We start from the raw sequence: 18,046 nt of genomic DNA, 5'->3' as shown, positions 1-18,046 counted from the left end.
AACCTCTCCCCCTCTAAAATCTGTTCTCTGCATCACTACCAGCTAATCATCTTTGAACCTGCTTCTATCCTGACACTCCACTGTTAATTCACAGAAACTCATGAATTTATAAACCTTAGTTTTATCATGGTATCTTCTCTTGTTTTGCAGTGTCCACTATTGAGTAAATGTTATTTTAAAAAGAATATGTTTTAAAAGGAAAGAACATTCGATTATAGTTTCACCCACTCCCTTACACATGATATGTCATTTTTTTTCCATGGCAAATCTTAGACTTTTATGGAGTTTAAGTGACCACTTAGTCTAAATTCTTCATTTGACCAATGCAGCCCAGAGAAGTGATCTCATCTACCACTCTAAGTCTAGGCTGTGTCAGGCTCTGTAACTACTACAACTTCTCAGTTACCCTGTTTCCTCATCTGAAGAATAAGGATGGTTATAATAGAGCTCACTTCATAGAGCTGTAATGAGGCATCAATACAGTAATGCATGTAAAATGCGTTTGACCTGGTATCTTTAAATACTTCCCCCTGATTTTCAAGGCCTTCTGAAATCATGTCCCACTGTCCAATCATATTGCCTAATTTTCTTTAAATTCTGACCTGTCTTTCCAGTCTATGCTAAGTGCCCCATGCTGATTTCCATTGCTGGACCTTTTTCAGATTCTGTCTAAACTGTGCCCATCTGAATCTTATCCCCGATTTAGGGTTCAAACTCAAGCCCTAACTCCTCCTTGGAGTATTTATTTTTCCTTTTGTAAGCCTCCACAGTCACTATGTTATTCTTTGTAGTTTTGCTGTGATTTCATGTGTTTTATGTCTGTAACTTGATTACAGTTTAATGGAGTATGAGATCATTTTAAGCTTTGAAGAATCTGTCCTCACAGTGCTTCACCTAGAGTAGAAACTCCATAAAAGTTTACTGGATGGTTGATTATGGATACTGACTTGGCAGATTAAAAAAGTTGTGGCCCTGTAAGCTATTCCCTTGAATGAAATATATTCTAACAACATGTCATTTACATGCTTAATTTCATGAATTGGTTTCTACTGTACATCCTACCTGCTTCCATTAAAGATTTGAAGCAGCACATAACTCACATGGTGAGATTTCATGTTGTTATACATCTTTGAATAGAATGACTTTTAGGAATATCTTTAAAGATATACATTCCTCCAAAAGAATTAGGAATAATTAGGTAAAAAAAAAGTCAATGGTTTCTCTTTTCTCCTGAGCTTCTAGGTTTTACCATTGAAATCAGTTATGTTGCCTAATCTTGAATATGTCAAACTTAAAACATATCATGGCTTCTTGGAAGCATTTCTATTTTATTCTTCACTCTTTTCAGCTGTGAACCCTTTGTTGCACAAAAGCTCTGAAAGTGTCAGTCAGAAACAGAAAAGAATGAAGTCTATTTCATATTTTGGGTTTGGGAAATCTGATTGTTTCTCTTGGAACAGATTGTTCATTATAACAGTGTCTATAATAAATGGAGTGCACTGCCGAGATAGATGGAAATGAAATTAATTTGGCTCAGATGTGATCTTTGTTTTGCTTATGAGAATTTGAAACATCCTTATAGAGTTTCAAATTTCCATGCAATTTAGAAATAAAAGAGATTTAAAAAGTGTCTGTCTCCCTTGCCAGTGGCTGTTGTTACCTTACTGTGGCACTGTGGAACAGAACCCAGCAAATGTGAACAACTGTATATGAAATTGTATATGATAGGGCATCATCAGAAATGTTGTTTAACAAATGTATTTCACAAGTAAATATGTCACATAAGATAATGTACTTTTTGTTGTAGGTTGCCTATCAGATTGGTGATTATGAGTTGGCTAAGAAAGTTTTCTCACCAGTTTGGGATTATTTTGTTGCTTCGCCATTTCACGTTGTGCAGTCCTCTATTTGTTTAAGCAATATAATGACTGTCACACAGAGAAGGTAATCAGAAATGTTCTTTAAAATATTAATTTGCCTATTGAAAATATGAATGTTGGTGTTTTGAAGCCTAGAATTAATTTATTTTCAATGTCATGTTGAGATAGTCCATGTAAAACTATTTCTAATAGCTATTTTAGTAAGGGTATGCATTCCAAGGTCTTGATTTGGAAACTTCTTTGCTGGAGTCAGAAAAAACACTGGAGGCTTATGGATGCATTCTGAATTAAAGGTAATGAAAGTTATGGAAAAAATACTAAATACTAACCAAGGTAATGTCAGTTAACACTACAAAACATAAATATGTATTGAGGACTTTTGTAACAGAGAAAGGTCAGGTTGTGGTTAAGGCTATGGTCTGATGGGTTTGGGGTAAGAAGGCTTCTCCTTTGCTTGAAGAGGTTTCCAGGATTAGACCATTAGCAACTGCAAATAGGCTGGCAGAAGCCATATGAAACCACAGGCCTCCCTTTGCTTTACTGCCATTTTCCCTTTAAGAGCAGCCTCAGAAATGAGCATCAGTGTGATCTCAGGCTGTCTCAGCAAGTTCAAAAACAACAGTCTCCTTCACCTGCTTGTTAATGATTGAAATTTCTTTAATAAGAAGACAAAACCCTTCACTCTTCAAAGATGGGCTTAAAATGCACATGCTGGTTGAGCCAAGGCATTGATAATGCTTATTCACAGAAAGGTATAATTCCATTCAATTAAAAAAATGTAAACTTGGCATTTGTCATGTACAAGGATGCCAGGTGCCATGTGGGATGGATTTGAGAGGCATTTTAGAGGAGGAAGAGATAGGACTTGGAAGGCTTTATGTGACTTTTGGGGATATGAGAGTGAAAGTTGTAGAAGTTGGCTGGTATTATCAGTGTTACCTGACTGGGAAGCTATGACATTTACTAAGGGAGCGAGAGGTGGAATAAGTTTTTAGAGGAAGATAATGAGTTTGATTGGGGATATTCTGAGTTTAGTTTTCCTGCAGGGATGCCTTTGCGGTATGGGATGTCTAGGAGGTAGGTGAATATTTAGTGCTGACGCTTGGGAGAGAGATCAAGGCTAGAGATACAGATTTAGAAATTGTCCATTGAGGTCATCAAGGAAATTCGGACATGAGTGCTATCCCCCAGGGAATGACTGTTCGCAGAAATGACAGAAGCCAGCCTTCAACCCTGGGCATTGCTTACATTTAAGAGGCAAAAGCAGGATGTATGAAACCAAGGGAGGATATTGAAATTGGTTTGTGCCAGTCTTAGCCTATCAATAACCAGTGTGGCTGGGTCAGCCTTTATGGTTCTTAATATGATTGCAAGATGTCCTTCAGTAACAACCATCAGAAAGTTTTGAAAAAAATAAAGATTTATTACTTGCAAGACCTGGAAATTGCACAGCACACCTGGGGCCACACAGTGAAGTCGTTAGTGAAGTCGCCTGCACCCAAGAGTACATGAGCCTGGGATTCTGCTTCTATGGGGCTTGAGGGTGGGGGAGCCTAAGTTTTTAGAGGCTCATTCTTTAGTGCTCATTTTAAAAGATGATTTTCAGAGTGGAAATTTAAAGCATGGGAAGAGAAAAAACAAGTGACCTACATGGCCAGTTATCAACCAAGATCTCTAAAATAAGGAGCCTCAGTGGAAGGAGGTGGCCTGGCTCCTTTTCTAGTCACGAGGCTGGCAATGTGTTTGTTGGAGATACTCACCTTTAAAGTGGATGCTGCAGTTCTCAAAGCTTGAGTTAGGTAGTTACATTACACAAAAGAGGAAACGACCATCAGGGCTACAGAAATGAGCAGTCCAGGAGGTGAAAGTCGGGGAAAGTGCATTGCCAGGGGAAGTGCGGATATCATTCCAGAGGAGCCGGTCAGCGATATTAAATGCTAGAGCAAGGTCAGGCAGAGCAGTTGCTCAGAAATGTGCTACAGAGAGCCTGCGTAAGATGAAAACTAAGAGGAGACTTTCAGAATTGGCATTTAGGAGGCCATTGGTGAGTTTAAGAGAGCCATTTTTGTGTTGTGATGGGCCAGAAACCCTTTTCAGTTTGCTAAGGTATAAATAAAAATGGAGAATTCTAACAAGCAAAGATCACTTATGTGCAGTTTGGTGGTAAAGAGCAGAAGAAAGTGATAGAAATTTAAGGGGGAAATGCAGGTTTAAGGAAAGATTTTTGGAGGGTGGAAGGAAGGGAGACAGTGGACTGGGAGAAACTGAGGATACAAAAAAATTCATGTGATAATGACATTGGTGGTAGAGCCAGGAGGAGATAAGAGCACATGGAGTGGAGAACAGGGGCTTTAGAACATTTGCTTTGCTGTAGGGAATGTGAGCAAGGAGACATCAGGGATAAGCTCAAGTGCTGCTGAGAAGGACTGATGACTAAGCTGATGTCACATAACATGAATTTGTGGCTAAGGGCCACATTTGATTCATCTTTATATCCTTGGGCCTAGAATAGCATCATAAACATGGTAGGTGTTTAGCAAATGCTAATTTGAATGAAGAAAAGAATGAATGAAGAGAATAAATAAGTGAATAAGTGATTGACCATTGTGGCAGCAATGGAAAAATTAGCCAATTACATCCATGCAAGGTTAGGCAAATTGATTATTGTATAAAATAAGGGGTACAGACTCTATAAAGTACTAGAGAGTCACTATTGAAATGACTGGCCAGAGTCTGAGCTGGATAGGCAAAGAAATGGAGCCAGGAGGAGGTGAGAGCCTGGGTTCATTGCAAACGTCAAGGGACTGACAGTCGTCACTAAGGCAGAGCAGTTAGTTAAGAGTTGCAGGAGCGGAAGAACTAAAATTCTCCTGGCAAAGGTAATTTCAGAGTTTAACGTAGTGGTGAAGAGATAATCAAGTGTGAATTACTGATGTCAGATCCTTTCCTGTTTTCTAGGGATAAGGGTTATGGAGAGTAGATGCATTTGAAGCTTAGACGGGAGGGTTTGTCATCAAGTAAGGCTAAGGGCAAGGAAGGGAGTAGTGGACACAGGAAGACTAAATTTCACAATTTTGCCAATGGCTGGCACTGTTGACTGCACTGCAATTTAGAAAAGATACTTAGAAATAATTCATGGGTTATTAAAACTCTGCTTCTCTCTCTCTCTCTCTCTTTGCCCACCACTTCTTTAAGTGGCTGATTTTGCTATTCATGACTCTCATTTTCAGAAAGTTCATTAATTGAAATAATTTTAAAATGAAATAATTAATTGAAAAATTTCCCCAGGCTTCTGAATATCTATAGTGATTTCATTATATTGATAGAAAATAACTTTATATATTATAACCAGAAAATGTTGCTAATAGTTATTTTATGTATCTCTGACATAAGATGTCAGCACCTTGATTTTCTTAGTTGTGAACTTGTTGAATACAGTCTTTACTTTTAGTTTAGGTAGCTGTGTGAGAGATGTTTCACACATTTTTGCTGCTATCTTGGGATCATTGTGTAGACATTAAGAACAAATCTGTCTAAAAAGGGGAGTTCACATGCTAACACATTTTATATTTATATCTGAACATCATTTTTGTCCTTTTACAGATTATATTTAGACATTTTAGCGGAGACTTCTTCAATCCTCTTATACCTTTTTCTTAGAAATATTTTTGTAACAAGTGATATTAAAATTAAAGAAGAAAATCTTTTCTGTGATAATATTAAAGGCAATGAGATTTTTCCCTCTCAACAAGTAAGTGAACTAAAAAGAATGCAAATGTGCAAATTTCTTTTTGTTTCTTGAGCTTTCAAGTTCATGTTCTTTTGGGATTGCATATTCTGGCTTGTGAATGGACTGAGAGGCCATTGAATGATTGTACATGTTTATTTGATATTCCACATAGGTTTCACAGGCCTGAGTTCATGTATTTTTCAATTTACCTTTTTTTCCCTTTACAAAAGCAGTATAAAGTTCAAATATTAAAAAATGTATAATGTAGAATATGAACCCATTGTAATATTACCACCCCCTGAGAATAGTATGATTTTAAATAGCAGTAGACTCATAGACACTGAGCAGGGACTAGTGGTTACCAAAGGGGAGAGGTTGGGGAGGGTGGCGGGGAGGGAGAAGAGGATTAAGGGGCACAATAATTCACAATCACAATATAGGTGGGTCACGGGGAGAGTAGTACAGCATGGAGAATACAGCTAATGACTCTATAACATCTTACTATGTTGATGGACAGTGACCGCCCTGGACTGGGTGAGGACTTGATAATACTGGTGAATGTTGAACCACTGTGTTGTGTAGTTGAAACCATCATAAGATTGTATATCAATGATACTTTAATAATAATAAAAAAGAATATTTTTAACAAAACCACGATCATGATCCACTTGCTGTTTGCCTATTTAACACTTTACGTAATTTATCTTGGACATATTTTTGTGCTGGTACATATCAAGTTACCACATTCTTTTTAATTTTAATATATCATTCCTATACAGAGGCAAGAAGTAACCTCTCTCCTACGGATCAGTTCTCAGGGTAGTTATAAACATAGCTGTATGTCCACCTGCAATCTTAAAATGCTCTTGCTTTTAAAAACAATCCTATACTATTGTTTTCTTTGTAGATCAAGGTTCACTCTTCTTTCTCTCTCCCTCTCTCTCTCTTCTTCTTTACTCCATTAGACATATGGAGGCTTTTCCCATTTGTTTTGCCCCCTTTTTAATAGTCACTTTTTCCTAACCATCCATTTATTTATTGATTATTTAACCAATAATTGTTATGTGAGACTGTGCCAGGACCTGTGGATATTAAAGTGAAAAAACCAGGACAAGTTTATAATCTTGCGGAGCCCAAGCACTCACAACCATCAACCTGTTCTTTCTGCTGAATTGCATTGTTTTTCTTTCAGCATCCAAACTGAATATTAATAAAGACATTCTTTAAGTACTTCAGTGAATTCCAGAATTCTAGATTACCATTCTAGTAATGATTTGCTGTATGAAAATTTCTGGTTGCCACTCATACAGTTTTCTTTGTATATAATCTTGTACATATACTTAAAAAAAATGAAGAAATCTTTCTCCAGGAAAGAAAAAGGAAGAGTAAGATAGGATTCCCCCCCACCTTTTTTAATGTGGCATTTAATCCCCAAAGCCTAACTTTACATTTTACTATCATTTTTATTTAAGGAGCAGAAGTATAACAGAAGATTAGTTTGGTCTAATGAAAATTTACCATTGTCTCATAAATCCAGAAGAGAAATGGGACTCTATTAATCAAGTAGGGAGGGGCAATACTTCAGAAATATTATGTTTTAATTATTATTTGTTATAATTTATGTTTTTGAAAAAGCTAGGTATTTTTCCAACTTTAAAATACAGCTAAGATTTTATCTTACTGATTAAAAAAGACTGGCTCCGTTTTCATTGCTGGTAGAATTTTTATTTATTTATTTAAATATCAATTTTTATTTGGAATTAAAGCAAATACTTCAGTATCACAAAGTAAGATGCTATAGAATCACTACTTGTCTTCTCTGTGCTATACTGCCTTCCCTGTGCCCCCTGCTACATTATGTGTGCTAATCGTAATGCCCCTTATTCCCCTTCTCCCTCACTTCCCACCCTGCCCCCCCAGTCCCTTTCCCTTTGGCAACTGTTAGTCCATTCTTGGGTTCTGTGAGTCTGCTGCTGTTTTGTGTATTTTCATTTTTTTACAAAAAATTCTGAAGTTAAATTCTGAGATTATGTTATCCCTACGTAGCATTATTAAGGAGTGAGAGTTGCTCGTGAATGCAGATTTTCTTCACAACAACATTCATGTTAAGCCACAACAATCCCATTTCCTACCCTTTCTTCTCCATAGAGACACATTAGTTAAGCACCTGATTTTCACTTTGAGTAACAATACCTGTTTCTTTACAGATTGCTAGACTAATTGAATGCGAGAGAGTATTAGTGGCATTGGAACTTAGCAACTACCTAAATGATTCCAGTTACGCCCTTCAAGCTGTGACTCAGTGTTATGGCCTCCTTGCTCCTATAATCTATCACAATATTGTTTTGGTACCTGTTGTCCAGGTAAGGGTATGTTTTCCCCCACATAAGGGTATTCTTACAAAGGCAACTGAACAATGCATTTTGGTTGTTAACATGATGTGGGGATATATGTGGAAGGGTGGGAGAGGGTGACGGTAGAAGGGAGGAATTAAGGAAGCATGAAAAAACTCATAAGTATACTGCAACAATAGTAATAATATTGTTCGGATGATGGCTTGAAGCAATTAATGTGCCCACAAAGGACCAACATCCATATACTAATTTGTCCCTTGATAACCTGAATGATGAATATATTGATACAATCTCAGATCTACTTTGCCAATAGTAGTATTTCTCAGAACTTTGCAGCAGTATTGAAAGCAAAGCTTAATCATCTAGTTCCTGATCAAATTCAGGATCATATAATATGAAGCAGAGAATAGGAAGTAAAACATCAATGTTAATTGATTTCCTGGGATATGAAAGCTTGGTTTTAATTTTAAAGGAAACTATTATTTCAAGTACGTGTTATCACTATATATTTAATATGATACATCCTTCCCCATATGGTGTTGCAAGGTCCTCCTAAGCCTGGCTGTGATCTTTAGCTTCTTGTATACATGTAACATTCTGCCTACATCCTTTATGGTGCTTGTTAAAATATGCTTTGTATACTTATTTTATCCTTTCTACTAGCTTTCAAGTTATTTTAGATGAGAGACTCCTCTGAAAATTGAATATATCAATTTTATCTCAGAGTATACTTCTTTATACATGATAAGCAATTTACTGATGATTATTGATAATGAAATTTGGTGGCCTAAAACTTGCATAATTTGAACAGAATGTTTTATAATGAGGAAGAATGATACTTTTCAACAACAACAATTGTGCTTTTATTTTTTTAGATCTTGATCAAGTGTGTAGTGGTTTTGCAAGGGCTTCCAAATGTGATCCTCTCAAGGAAACATATTGCGAGTTTTGAAAGTGTACAACATATGATAGCTTGTTGTATTTTCTACATAACAAAGGTATTTATCTCATTCCTTGTCTTGTATCATAAAATTTAGTGGCAGTGATGATTTAGAAAGTTAAGCTACTATTAATTACAGTAATTAGAATACTTTTAAAACTAGCACCCCCAAAACATTTTAGATCGAAGGTAGCCTGAGCAGGCCAATTGCTAAAGCCTTAGAGGGTGTATCTTAGGCTAAGGAGAGGGGATGGAAAGAAGGCATTTTATGTGACTTTACTCACCTTGGAAATAAGAAAACGAAGAGACCAGAGGTAGAGAAGTAAGCTTATTTATCTTTGCTTCCAGCATTTTGTGTTTCTTCAAAGGCTTTAGTTGACTGAATCCAGTGAATCTCCTCAAAGAAGGGTCATATTTGCTTGCCTATTTTATGTGGTCCTCACAGATCTTTTTCAGGGGAAGAAAACTGCATAGGTGAGCTGATTTGTTCCATCACTTTATTTGGGACTTAAGTTTGCTTTTGTGGAGGTCTGGCAACAGAGAGCCCTCTACACTCCACCTTAACAAAGAGGTCATGATTTGCTGGCTATTCATGGCCTGACCTCAGGAGCAAAAATCATCTCTCTTCTATCGCTCCCTGCTCACCACCATTGGAGAGACCTCTAGGACCTGGTCTGTGTAGATGCTCAGGGAGCATAAGCCATTAGCAGGAAGAGAAAAATAACAACTCAACCTGAGGGGACTCAGAATCCCCAGGTGGGCAGGGCAGGCCAAACATGAAAATAATTGTGTTACTTACTCTTACCACATTGGAAAAACCAGAGATGACTATAAAAAAGAAAAAGAAAACTTTTAAGGTGATGCAATTAGATGGTTAAAAAAAAAATTTTAAAAATCAAACAGATGAAGATTATGGTATTTCTTTAATCAAATCTGGAAGCCCAATAAGTAACTGATGATGCAGAATGGAATGATCTAAAGATGAATTCAGAAAGCAGGTCCAGAAGTCGTAATATGAAATAAAAGGCGTTCTGGAGGTAGGAAAGAAAGAAATCAAAATAAGTCTCCCTGAGTCCCAGGCAGGATTAATGTGAGAACAGATGTGTAGTTACATGTTGGTGAAATTCCTGAAGTCCAAGGATAAGGACAAATCTTAAAGTTTTGAAACTGAAAGAACATGTTATTTGTAATGAAAAGAGACTCAATTAGCTTCAGACTTTTTATCAGCAGCACTGGTAGATAAAATAATGAAGCAACATTTGTAGAATCCTAAGGGAAAAAGACCAAGGTCCCAAAATTAATAACGATGAAACATATCATTCATTTGTTAGGGCAAAATAAACATTTTCAGAATTGCAGACATTGAGAAAATATTCTGTGCATGTACTTATCTGAGGAAAACACTTGAGGAAATAACTCTGTGAAATGACAATTGATTCAGAAAGAAATCCCAAGACAGGGAAAGACAAAAAGGAGAGGAACAGTGGGAGTTATGAATCTTGCAATATATGTATTATTAAAATTCAATGGATAATAATGATGTGATTAGGACTTTGTAATATAAATATTAAGTAGGGATTCTTGAAATATAAGAGTCATCCTTGAAAGAAAAACTTAGTCACCTAGAACTATAACTTCCATTCTCTTCTGGGTCAAGGCAGGTATGAGCAGGTAGACATTCTTGGTGCCTTGTTGTGTGGTGTAAAAAAAAAATATATATATATATAGTATAAAATTATCTCTTGATATACTATAAAGATGACTCAGAGGACTGTGTAGCCATGAGCAGAACTTTAAAGCACAGTAGTGCTTCTAAACTGACAGGAGGGAAAAATGAACAGAGAATGACAGTGGGAAAAAAAAAGAGTAATTCAACAAAAGTAAAAAGAAAGACAGTGTTTAAGATGGAAGGAATAAAATCAGGTATAGTAATTATTGCACTAAGTGTGAGTGGACTCAGGAGACAGAGAGGGACAGAGGGGCTAAAAAGTCAGGTTCAGATGTATATTATTTCATGTAACACCTGTAAATCAAAGTGACAAACACTGGTTGAAAAATAAGTGGGGAGATAGAGGTAATGGGAAATGCAAACAAAAAGAAAGGAATGGGAGTTTTCATATTTGAAAAAGCAGAATTCAGGGCCCAAACAATGGGGACAAAGAGGGGCATTATGAAGTGTTCTCCAAATCTGTTCTGTCTGATCACACTTTCCTGCTCCTGGATGGCACTGGTCACTTTCTGGTCTTAGGACAATCTCACTGTCAATCTCACTGTCAGGTATTAAAGATCAAGTTTGAACCAAAACAAAACTTGATTTTTTTTTAAATAACAGCAAATTAAAGGAGAAAAACAATTAGATTATATGAAAAATGCTGCAAAGGCATTTGATAACACTTAGCAACCTTTCTTAAAAAAACTAAGTAAGTTAGGAATGGAAGGAAGCTATTGAATAATGATAAAGACATTTACCAATATTTTACAGCAAATGTCACACTAAATGACAAATTTATGAAGACATTTCCCTAAAATTCAGGCACAAGAGATGCTAACTGTTCAAAATATGATTCATTATTTGTAAAGATTCTGTCCCATGCAATAGATGAATATATGAAATGATTTTATAATATTAGAAAAGTATAATTTATCTGTAATTATAGATGTCTTAAAAGTCCATAATAATCTAGTAAAAAATTACTAGAATTAAAAAGGGAATTTATAAAGTGATTTTATGTAAGAAACTTATAAACTGATTTTTTTTTGCATATCTGCAATAGTCAGTTGGACATGGAGAGGGGAAAATATACCACTTAAAATATACAATATTTTAAACTTCACAAAATGTTAAAGAACCTAAGTAAAAGAACTGTGAGATCTTGCTGAAGGACACAAAATAAGATCTGAAAACATGGCAGGCTACAGAAAGTTCCTGAATATGAAGACCTACTGTCACCGAAATATATTTAGCAGCTTGTTACTTGCAACTTGCCAGTAGCAACTTCTTCTAAAAACCAACCAACCCCCAGCCCATTCTGCTTACCCAGGTACTCCACAATATTTGGCTGTTAATGGGGGAGAAGCCAGGAGAGGGAAAGGGTGAGGATGCAGGAGAAGGGGTGACCACCAGAGCAACATCCCTGAGAAGGCAGGAGGTACTGGGATCATAGCAGGTGTGCGAGGGACTAGTCTGGACAGGAGAGTCTCCTCTCCCCTCTAATAGGTGGGAAGGATGGCCGTAGTTACAGGTGAGCGTACAGGTAGGTTTGTAGCTTATACTTAATGTATAAGCTAGTTCCCTACATTTCTTCTGTAGAAGGAAAGCAAGGTCATTTGCTGAGAGTGGAGAGTTGGAGAGTAAGGGTGGGTTTCAGAGATTCGGGAAGAGGAGGGTTTTGGTGACAGCCTCTGTGAAACATGGGAGAGAATGCTGACCTTGAAAATTTATGGCTTCCAACCCTCATTTGGGGCCAGTGGAGGTTCAAGTCCTTAGATTCACACGCATCCTCTCAGCCTCCTGAGCTTTTTCTCACGTAGCACACAGCAGCTTAGGGCTGATTCTGCACTTCCTGACCTGCCATCACTGACTCCTCTCCTTTCCCCCCAACTTGAGGACTCATATTGAAATACAAGTGATATTATGGTAGAATGACCTTGAATGTATCTTGGACATTAAAAAAAAAGTATATATTAATATCAAGATTTTAATTTTAGCACCATTTATCCCAAATTGATATGCCGAGACTGTTGTTTCAGAAACTTCTTCCAGCCTGACCAACTCTCAGTCTCAGAACCCTGAACTAGCCCTGAATCCCAGATTGCAGGTGTTCATTATTTATAAACACATTTTTATATGGATTTTCTCTTAGGACATGGGAAGCCCAATTAGTCTAATGGCTCTGCTTCTTTTCTCTGTTCTGTTTAACAAATTGGTAATCTTTTCAGATGGCTCTTTCTTCTTTAAGTAGCAGTATTTTTTCTAACAGTTGAGAGAATCCCAAATAAAATGCCACTTCTGAGACACATCATCTTAAAGGTCTCATTATTTTGCATTGTTTAAAAATTATTATGCTAAACATCTGGCACAGTCTTTGTATTTCTGTTTACCATTTGGTGTATTGAGTAAAATTGGTTCTCCATTTTTCATTTAATTGGAAAAATTCTTTATCATTTAGTATTTTTACTGACATATTAAAACAAGGGGAAAAGAGTACACAGTTCTCTCCAAGCCCAGTACCTAAATATGTCAGAAAGCAAAGCTGGATGAAGAGTAAACATTAGCTCATTTCTGTTTTCTAATAAAAACTCACTCCTTGTCATATCGATTTTATAATGAGATTGTTGTGCCTGGCATCTAAGGCCCTGCTTGACCTAACTCCTTTTCACAATATATGTCACCATTTTCCTTCCCACATTCTGTTCCAGTCAGCATTAGTTTAACACTATCGCCCTTGTCTACAGAAATATTTTCAGTTCTTAGCTCTTTGCACTAAGTCTTACCAGGTTTAAGCAGCTACTCAGTGTTTTTCAGCCACCTTATGTATCCTTTGCATGTATGGGAACTAAGAGTTGTTACTTGCCTTAAATAACGAAGTTTTTCACCTTAACAGAATACATCTACATATAACAAATTCATACACTCATTTACACTCTTAGAGAATCGCCTTACGTGATTCGCAATGAATGTGTCCCTTTCGTATGCCCCTTGATTACAGCAAGGTATATGCAAATCAGTTTGCTGGCCGGGAAACTTTCCTGGAGTTGATGCTAGAGGTCAGGTTTTAATGACCAGGAAAAGCTATATAAGTAAAGTGAAAAGACTGTTCTGAGGAATATCTCAGCTCTAGAAGGAAGGCTTGAAGTCTTGAAACCATGGGGTCAGAATTTATACTTGGCTCAGTATTTTGTAAGCTTCAAGTACAAGGAGATGAGTGGTGGAAGATTACGCTAGAGAGGTAGGTAAGGGCCAGGCTGGAATAACAAGTAGTTGCAGGGAATATGAATGAGAGTGGCAGAGTGGGCCTCTCCCCTTCTTATGATTATAGTGTCTTCTCCCCCTAGGACTCATGGAGAATATGCCAAAACATGTCATCTTTAGTCTAGTCCACTATGAGAATGTCCTGTAAATATTTACTGATATGAATGTGCCCCCTACCCACCAGGATCTCATGAGGTCAGTAATTGTGCCGTTCCACATAGAAAGCATCTCAAGAGAAGAGGTGATGTTGATGCGGCCTTTAAGAATGATTTTGTTTTAACATGGGTCTTTTAAGGGGAAATACTTTCTTGATAGTTGACTTACTCTACCAAAATATAAATGGCTATATATGGGGAATCATTGTTGATAAGATTCCTATTTGTCCTTTATTTAAAGTAGTGGAATCATGCAGTTTTAATTCTAGGGAAATATAATCTGGAGGTAAACTTCCAGTTCCCTTAACAAAAACATTGGAGTTCTTAGATTCAAAACATTAATGGGACTTTTGGATTTATGAAAGGTGGTGCATGACACTTGAAAATCGACAAGTATTTCTGACAGAGATAATTAATAGATATTTTAAATTAGATTCTGCGTTCATGGAAGGAATATGACCTGGCAGTAATGATTATAAATTATGGAAAAAAGATGTTGGATGTCACATCAGGATGCAAATCTCTATTTGGTAATAGCAACCAAGAAGAAATGCAAGAGGAGGTAAGTGTTTGTTGTTTCTCCTTTTAAAACATATATTTAATTGAGTCTTTTAAGGGTCATGCAGTATTAGCAAACATGTTAGAAAATCAGGCTTTAATTTGTCACATACATAAAAGTAATGTACAATAAAGATCTTCTTGTTCTTTTTTCCTCTTAATTGTGATTAAGAAAATGAACAGGAATCCGTGCTAGAATATTGAACAGTCCCCTATCGCCAGTACCGGTCATTAGTTAGGCAGTGAGAGAGAGCTTCTTGCACCCAGTGGACATTAGACTAGAAGCCCTGTCAAGTCTCTCCTAAATGGAAAATTTTATTATTCTGGGTGGGTCACTGATTGTAGTAAACACACGTCAGAGCTTTTGACTTTGTTCAAAGTGGATTTCCTGAACTCATTGTGACAACTACATCCTCTTCTTTATGAGTCTGCTAATGTTTGAGACTACTTTTTAGTATCTGCTTCCCAAGGATGAGTCTTACTAGAACCTGTTTTATTTCCTTTCCTTGAACTGTGTGGTTAAATGTTTTTGTATATCAGATTCTGAAATGCTGCTTAGTGTATCAGGCTTCTGGGGAGCACTGGGAATTCCATGAAGCCCCCTCAGTGACTGGGGTGGGTGGACTATGCCTCCCCACTACCTATGACTGCGACAGTTGGAGTGGCTCTGTTTCTCTATTTTATGTTGACTTTCCAAGTAAGTATTTGCCACGAACAGCTTCAAAATCACCACTGTTTTTTGGATGATTTTTTTTTTAGCTATAACACTTTTTTGTTGGGGGCATGGAGGGTTTGTTTTGTCCAGAGAGAGTTTTGATTAAGCTGGGAGCAATTTTAGAGTTTTTATCCCAGGTGTACATTCTCAGAGTCCATCAACAGCCCCTTTATGTCACTCAGTCCTTGATTCAGGAATCTGTCCCTTCATGTCATTGTGAACAGGACCCCCATGCCTGTTTCCATGGAGCCTCTAATCCAGCAGAAGGTTGTGATACTTCCTTCTGACTAAGACTGTAGAGACTTGAGAAGCTGATATCTAATTTATAGGAGTCAGAAATCATTATAGCCACTCAAGTTCCCTTTAAGTCTAAAGAATATTGGGAGCTTTTTTTTTTGAGAACTGGAGACTCAAAATGTGTCAGTTCCCAGGTTCAGACCATTGAAAACATAGTGAGGAGGCTGAACACAGATATGCCAGTTCTTAATCCACTAATTACTGATCCTGTTGTGTTTCAACAAAAGGTAAAGCAGCAAAGGCAGTTAGTTTAGATGTAAAGGAGCTCCTTCTGGGAAAAAGAGAAAAAAGGAAGAAGTGATACATTTCTGAAGGCAGGCTGGGAATTTTCTTTCTAAGATTTTTAGAGTCCTATCTTCAGCAGCTTTCAGAAGTGTGTATATTGGGGTGGGGGGCGCTATTTAGGGAGATAGAACTTACTGGAAGGAAGGAAGAAGAAGAGAAGAAATATTTTGGTTAACCTCCATACAATACTGAGTACTGTGTACATCATTCAGTTAGAACGCAATGACTGTTATTATTATTAATTCATATTGTTTAGCCTCGTAGATCAAAGTTTTGCCTACCAAGTATGAAAGCATGAAAATATAATCTAAAGAATGTTGTTTGAAAATGACAGTCACTGGAACATGTTGAAGTACATTCTGACATTGAATCAATGTTTCTAGGGTTCTTCTAAGAAGTCTTCCAAGTCTAAGAAGCCACAGCAGATATTATTACCTGAAAAAATAAATGAACAGCTGGTCTTGTTGGAGACGCACCTACTCAGACTGACAAAGCAATGTAGTCATTCTTTTCTTTATACTTCTGTTTAGCATGATGTTTTCTTATAATAAGAAAATACTTTGTTAAAAGGATTAAGATGAGATTAGCATTTGGTAAACCGTTTAATGTTTATTCAGTGCTTCTACATTACATCATTAATCCTAACAATACTCTATTAGTAAGGGATTGCTAACCGCTTTTTTACAGATGTGGCTCATAAAGATTAAGTGATTTATTTAGGATTACATGGCTATCTTGGATATGAGCCTAAATCTCCTGATTCTAAAACAGAGTTTCTCAGCCTCAACACCGTTGCTGATTTGAGTCAGCCAGTTCTTTGTTGTGGGGACTGTCCTAGGTATTGAGGATGTTGAGCCGCATCCCTGGCACAACCACAGGTGCATGCACATCATTCCCGTCTGTGACCATCAGCTGGGACGCAAATTTTGCTGTGTGTACTGGGGATAGGGGAACAAAACTGAGAATCACTGCTCTAAAGGCAAACATGTAACTGAGGAATAAGGGGATAGGATGAAGGGTGTTAATGTGTGAGGGATCAGGATGGTCTGCTCAACTGAAAGATGAGTTTACTTGTAGGTCATTGTGCTATAATTTCATAATGGACTAATATGTTAACATAATGATTGGAGTTTTGGAGTTTGCAGTGGTGACATCTGCTTATGAAATTCATTTAGTTTCTGGTGATGATAAGTATTATCACATTTTTGAAAAGCAGGTACTTTAAATCTTCTAAAAGAAACAGGAGACAGTACCTAATTTTCTCTTAAGTAGAAGGTTCCACTTCTGGCCCCTTGGTCTTTTGGAACTGACTGTCTTTGTAGAGTTCTGTGTCCCTACCTCATCTTTCTTACTGTGTGCCACAGTTCCATCTGGGAGGTTGTACTGTTTCAGAATTCCCTGACTTGGAGTCCTCTCTCTTTTTCAGTATGTTCGTTCTTGTGACTAAAAAGTGTTAAGATTAGAATTTGAACCTGTTGCTCTGCTATTCCTTATTCTCTACTGTCTTGTAGAAATGATTTTACAAAAATGGAGTATAACGGGTAGGTTTCTGAGTCGGGGTTCACTGATATGTGATAGCTGTTAAATAAGAGGGACTTAGGCTTTGGAAACTATTCACCTATTTGGTGGTGGACTTCTTGGGTTTTAGGGGGGAAAATACGAAAAAAATCATTGAGATTATTGGATTTTTAATCTCCAAAATATGACATAATTGATATTTTAAAGCATAATTTAGAATGAATACTTGAGTATTTTCCTATTTTTCATACCCCCAAAGAATTTTCATTTTTGGTTATTCATGTTAAACAGAACCTACAACTTAATTACTTTCTTTATAGGTGTTACAACTGAACTCTCAGGAACAGAGGACCCTATATTTCTTTACCCTATAGTTTTAAATTGGTCGGTCAAAGGTGCTGTGAAAGAAGGTAGGTGAGCTAAATGTATACATGCTGTTGACTCAACTTACTACTGAAGATCATTTATTCTGTGGATTCCGTTGCTGCCTACTGAGAGATTTCACCTTTCTAGGCAGAAGATTTTGGGTTCTTGCCCTTTCAGAATGATGCAGATTGTCAAGTAATGAAAGAGAACGAAATAGGTCCCTGATTTAAAATCTGGAAAGACAGAATATGATGGTGGCTTATTTTCATAGCAAAT

The 18,046-nt window shown here is 37.0% G+C and overlaps 1 protein-coding gene across 1 annotated transcript in view; it reads left to right on the top strand.

Annotated features, from left to right (window-relative positions):
• Positions 1 to 18,046, top strand: part of CFAP54 (cilia and flagella associated protein 54) — a 278,386-nt gene that overhangs the window by 93,164 nt on the left and 167,176 nt on the right. Inside the window, exons 23-29 of the mRNA XM_036891466.2 lie at positions 1,808 to 1,944; positions 5,484 to 5,631; positions 7,818 to 7,973; positions 8,840 to 8,962; positions 14,465 to 14,593; positions 16,270 to 16,384; positions 17,725 to 17,814. Coding sequence (XP_036747361.2) covers positions 1,808 to 1,944; positions 5,484 to 5,631; positions 7,818 to 7,973; positions 8,840 to 8,962; positions 14,465 to 14,593; positions 16,270 to 16,384; positions 17,725 to 17,814 — 898 coding nt within the window. The remainder of the gene's footprint in view (positions 1 to 1,807; positions 1,945 to 5,483; positions 5,632 to 7,817; positions 7,974 to 8,839; positions 8,963 to 14,464; positions 14,594 to 16,269; positions 16,385 to 17,724; positions 17,815 to 18,046) is intronic.

This window comes from Manis pentadactyla, chromosome 10 (genome assembly GCF_030020395.1).
Source record: "Manis pentadactyla isolate mManPen7 chromosome 10, mManPen7.hap1, whole genome shotgun sequence".
Classification (NCBI taxonomy): domain Eukaryota; kingdom Metazoa; phylum Chordata; class Mammalia; order Pholidota; family Manidae; genus Manis; species Manis pentadactyla.
The sequence above is the reverse complement of the archived record's forward strand: the minus strand, read 5'-3'. Positions and strand labels throughout refer to the sequence as shown.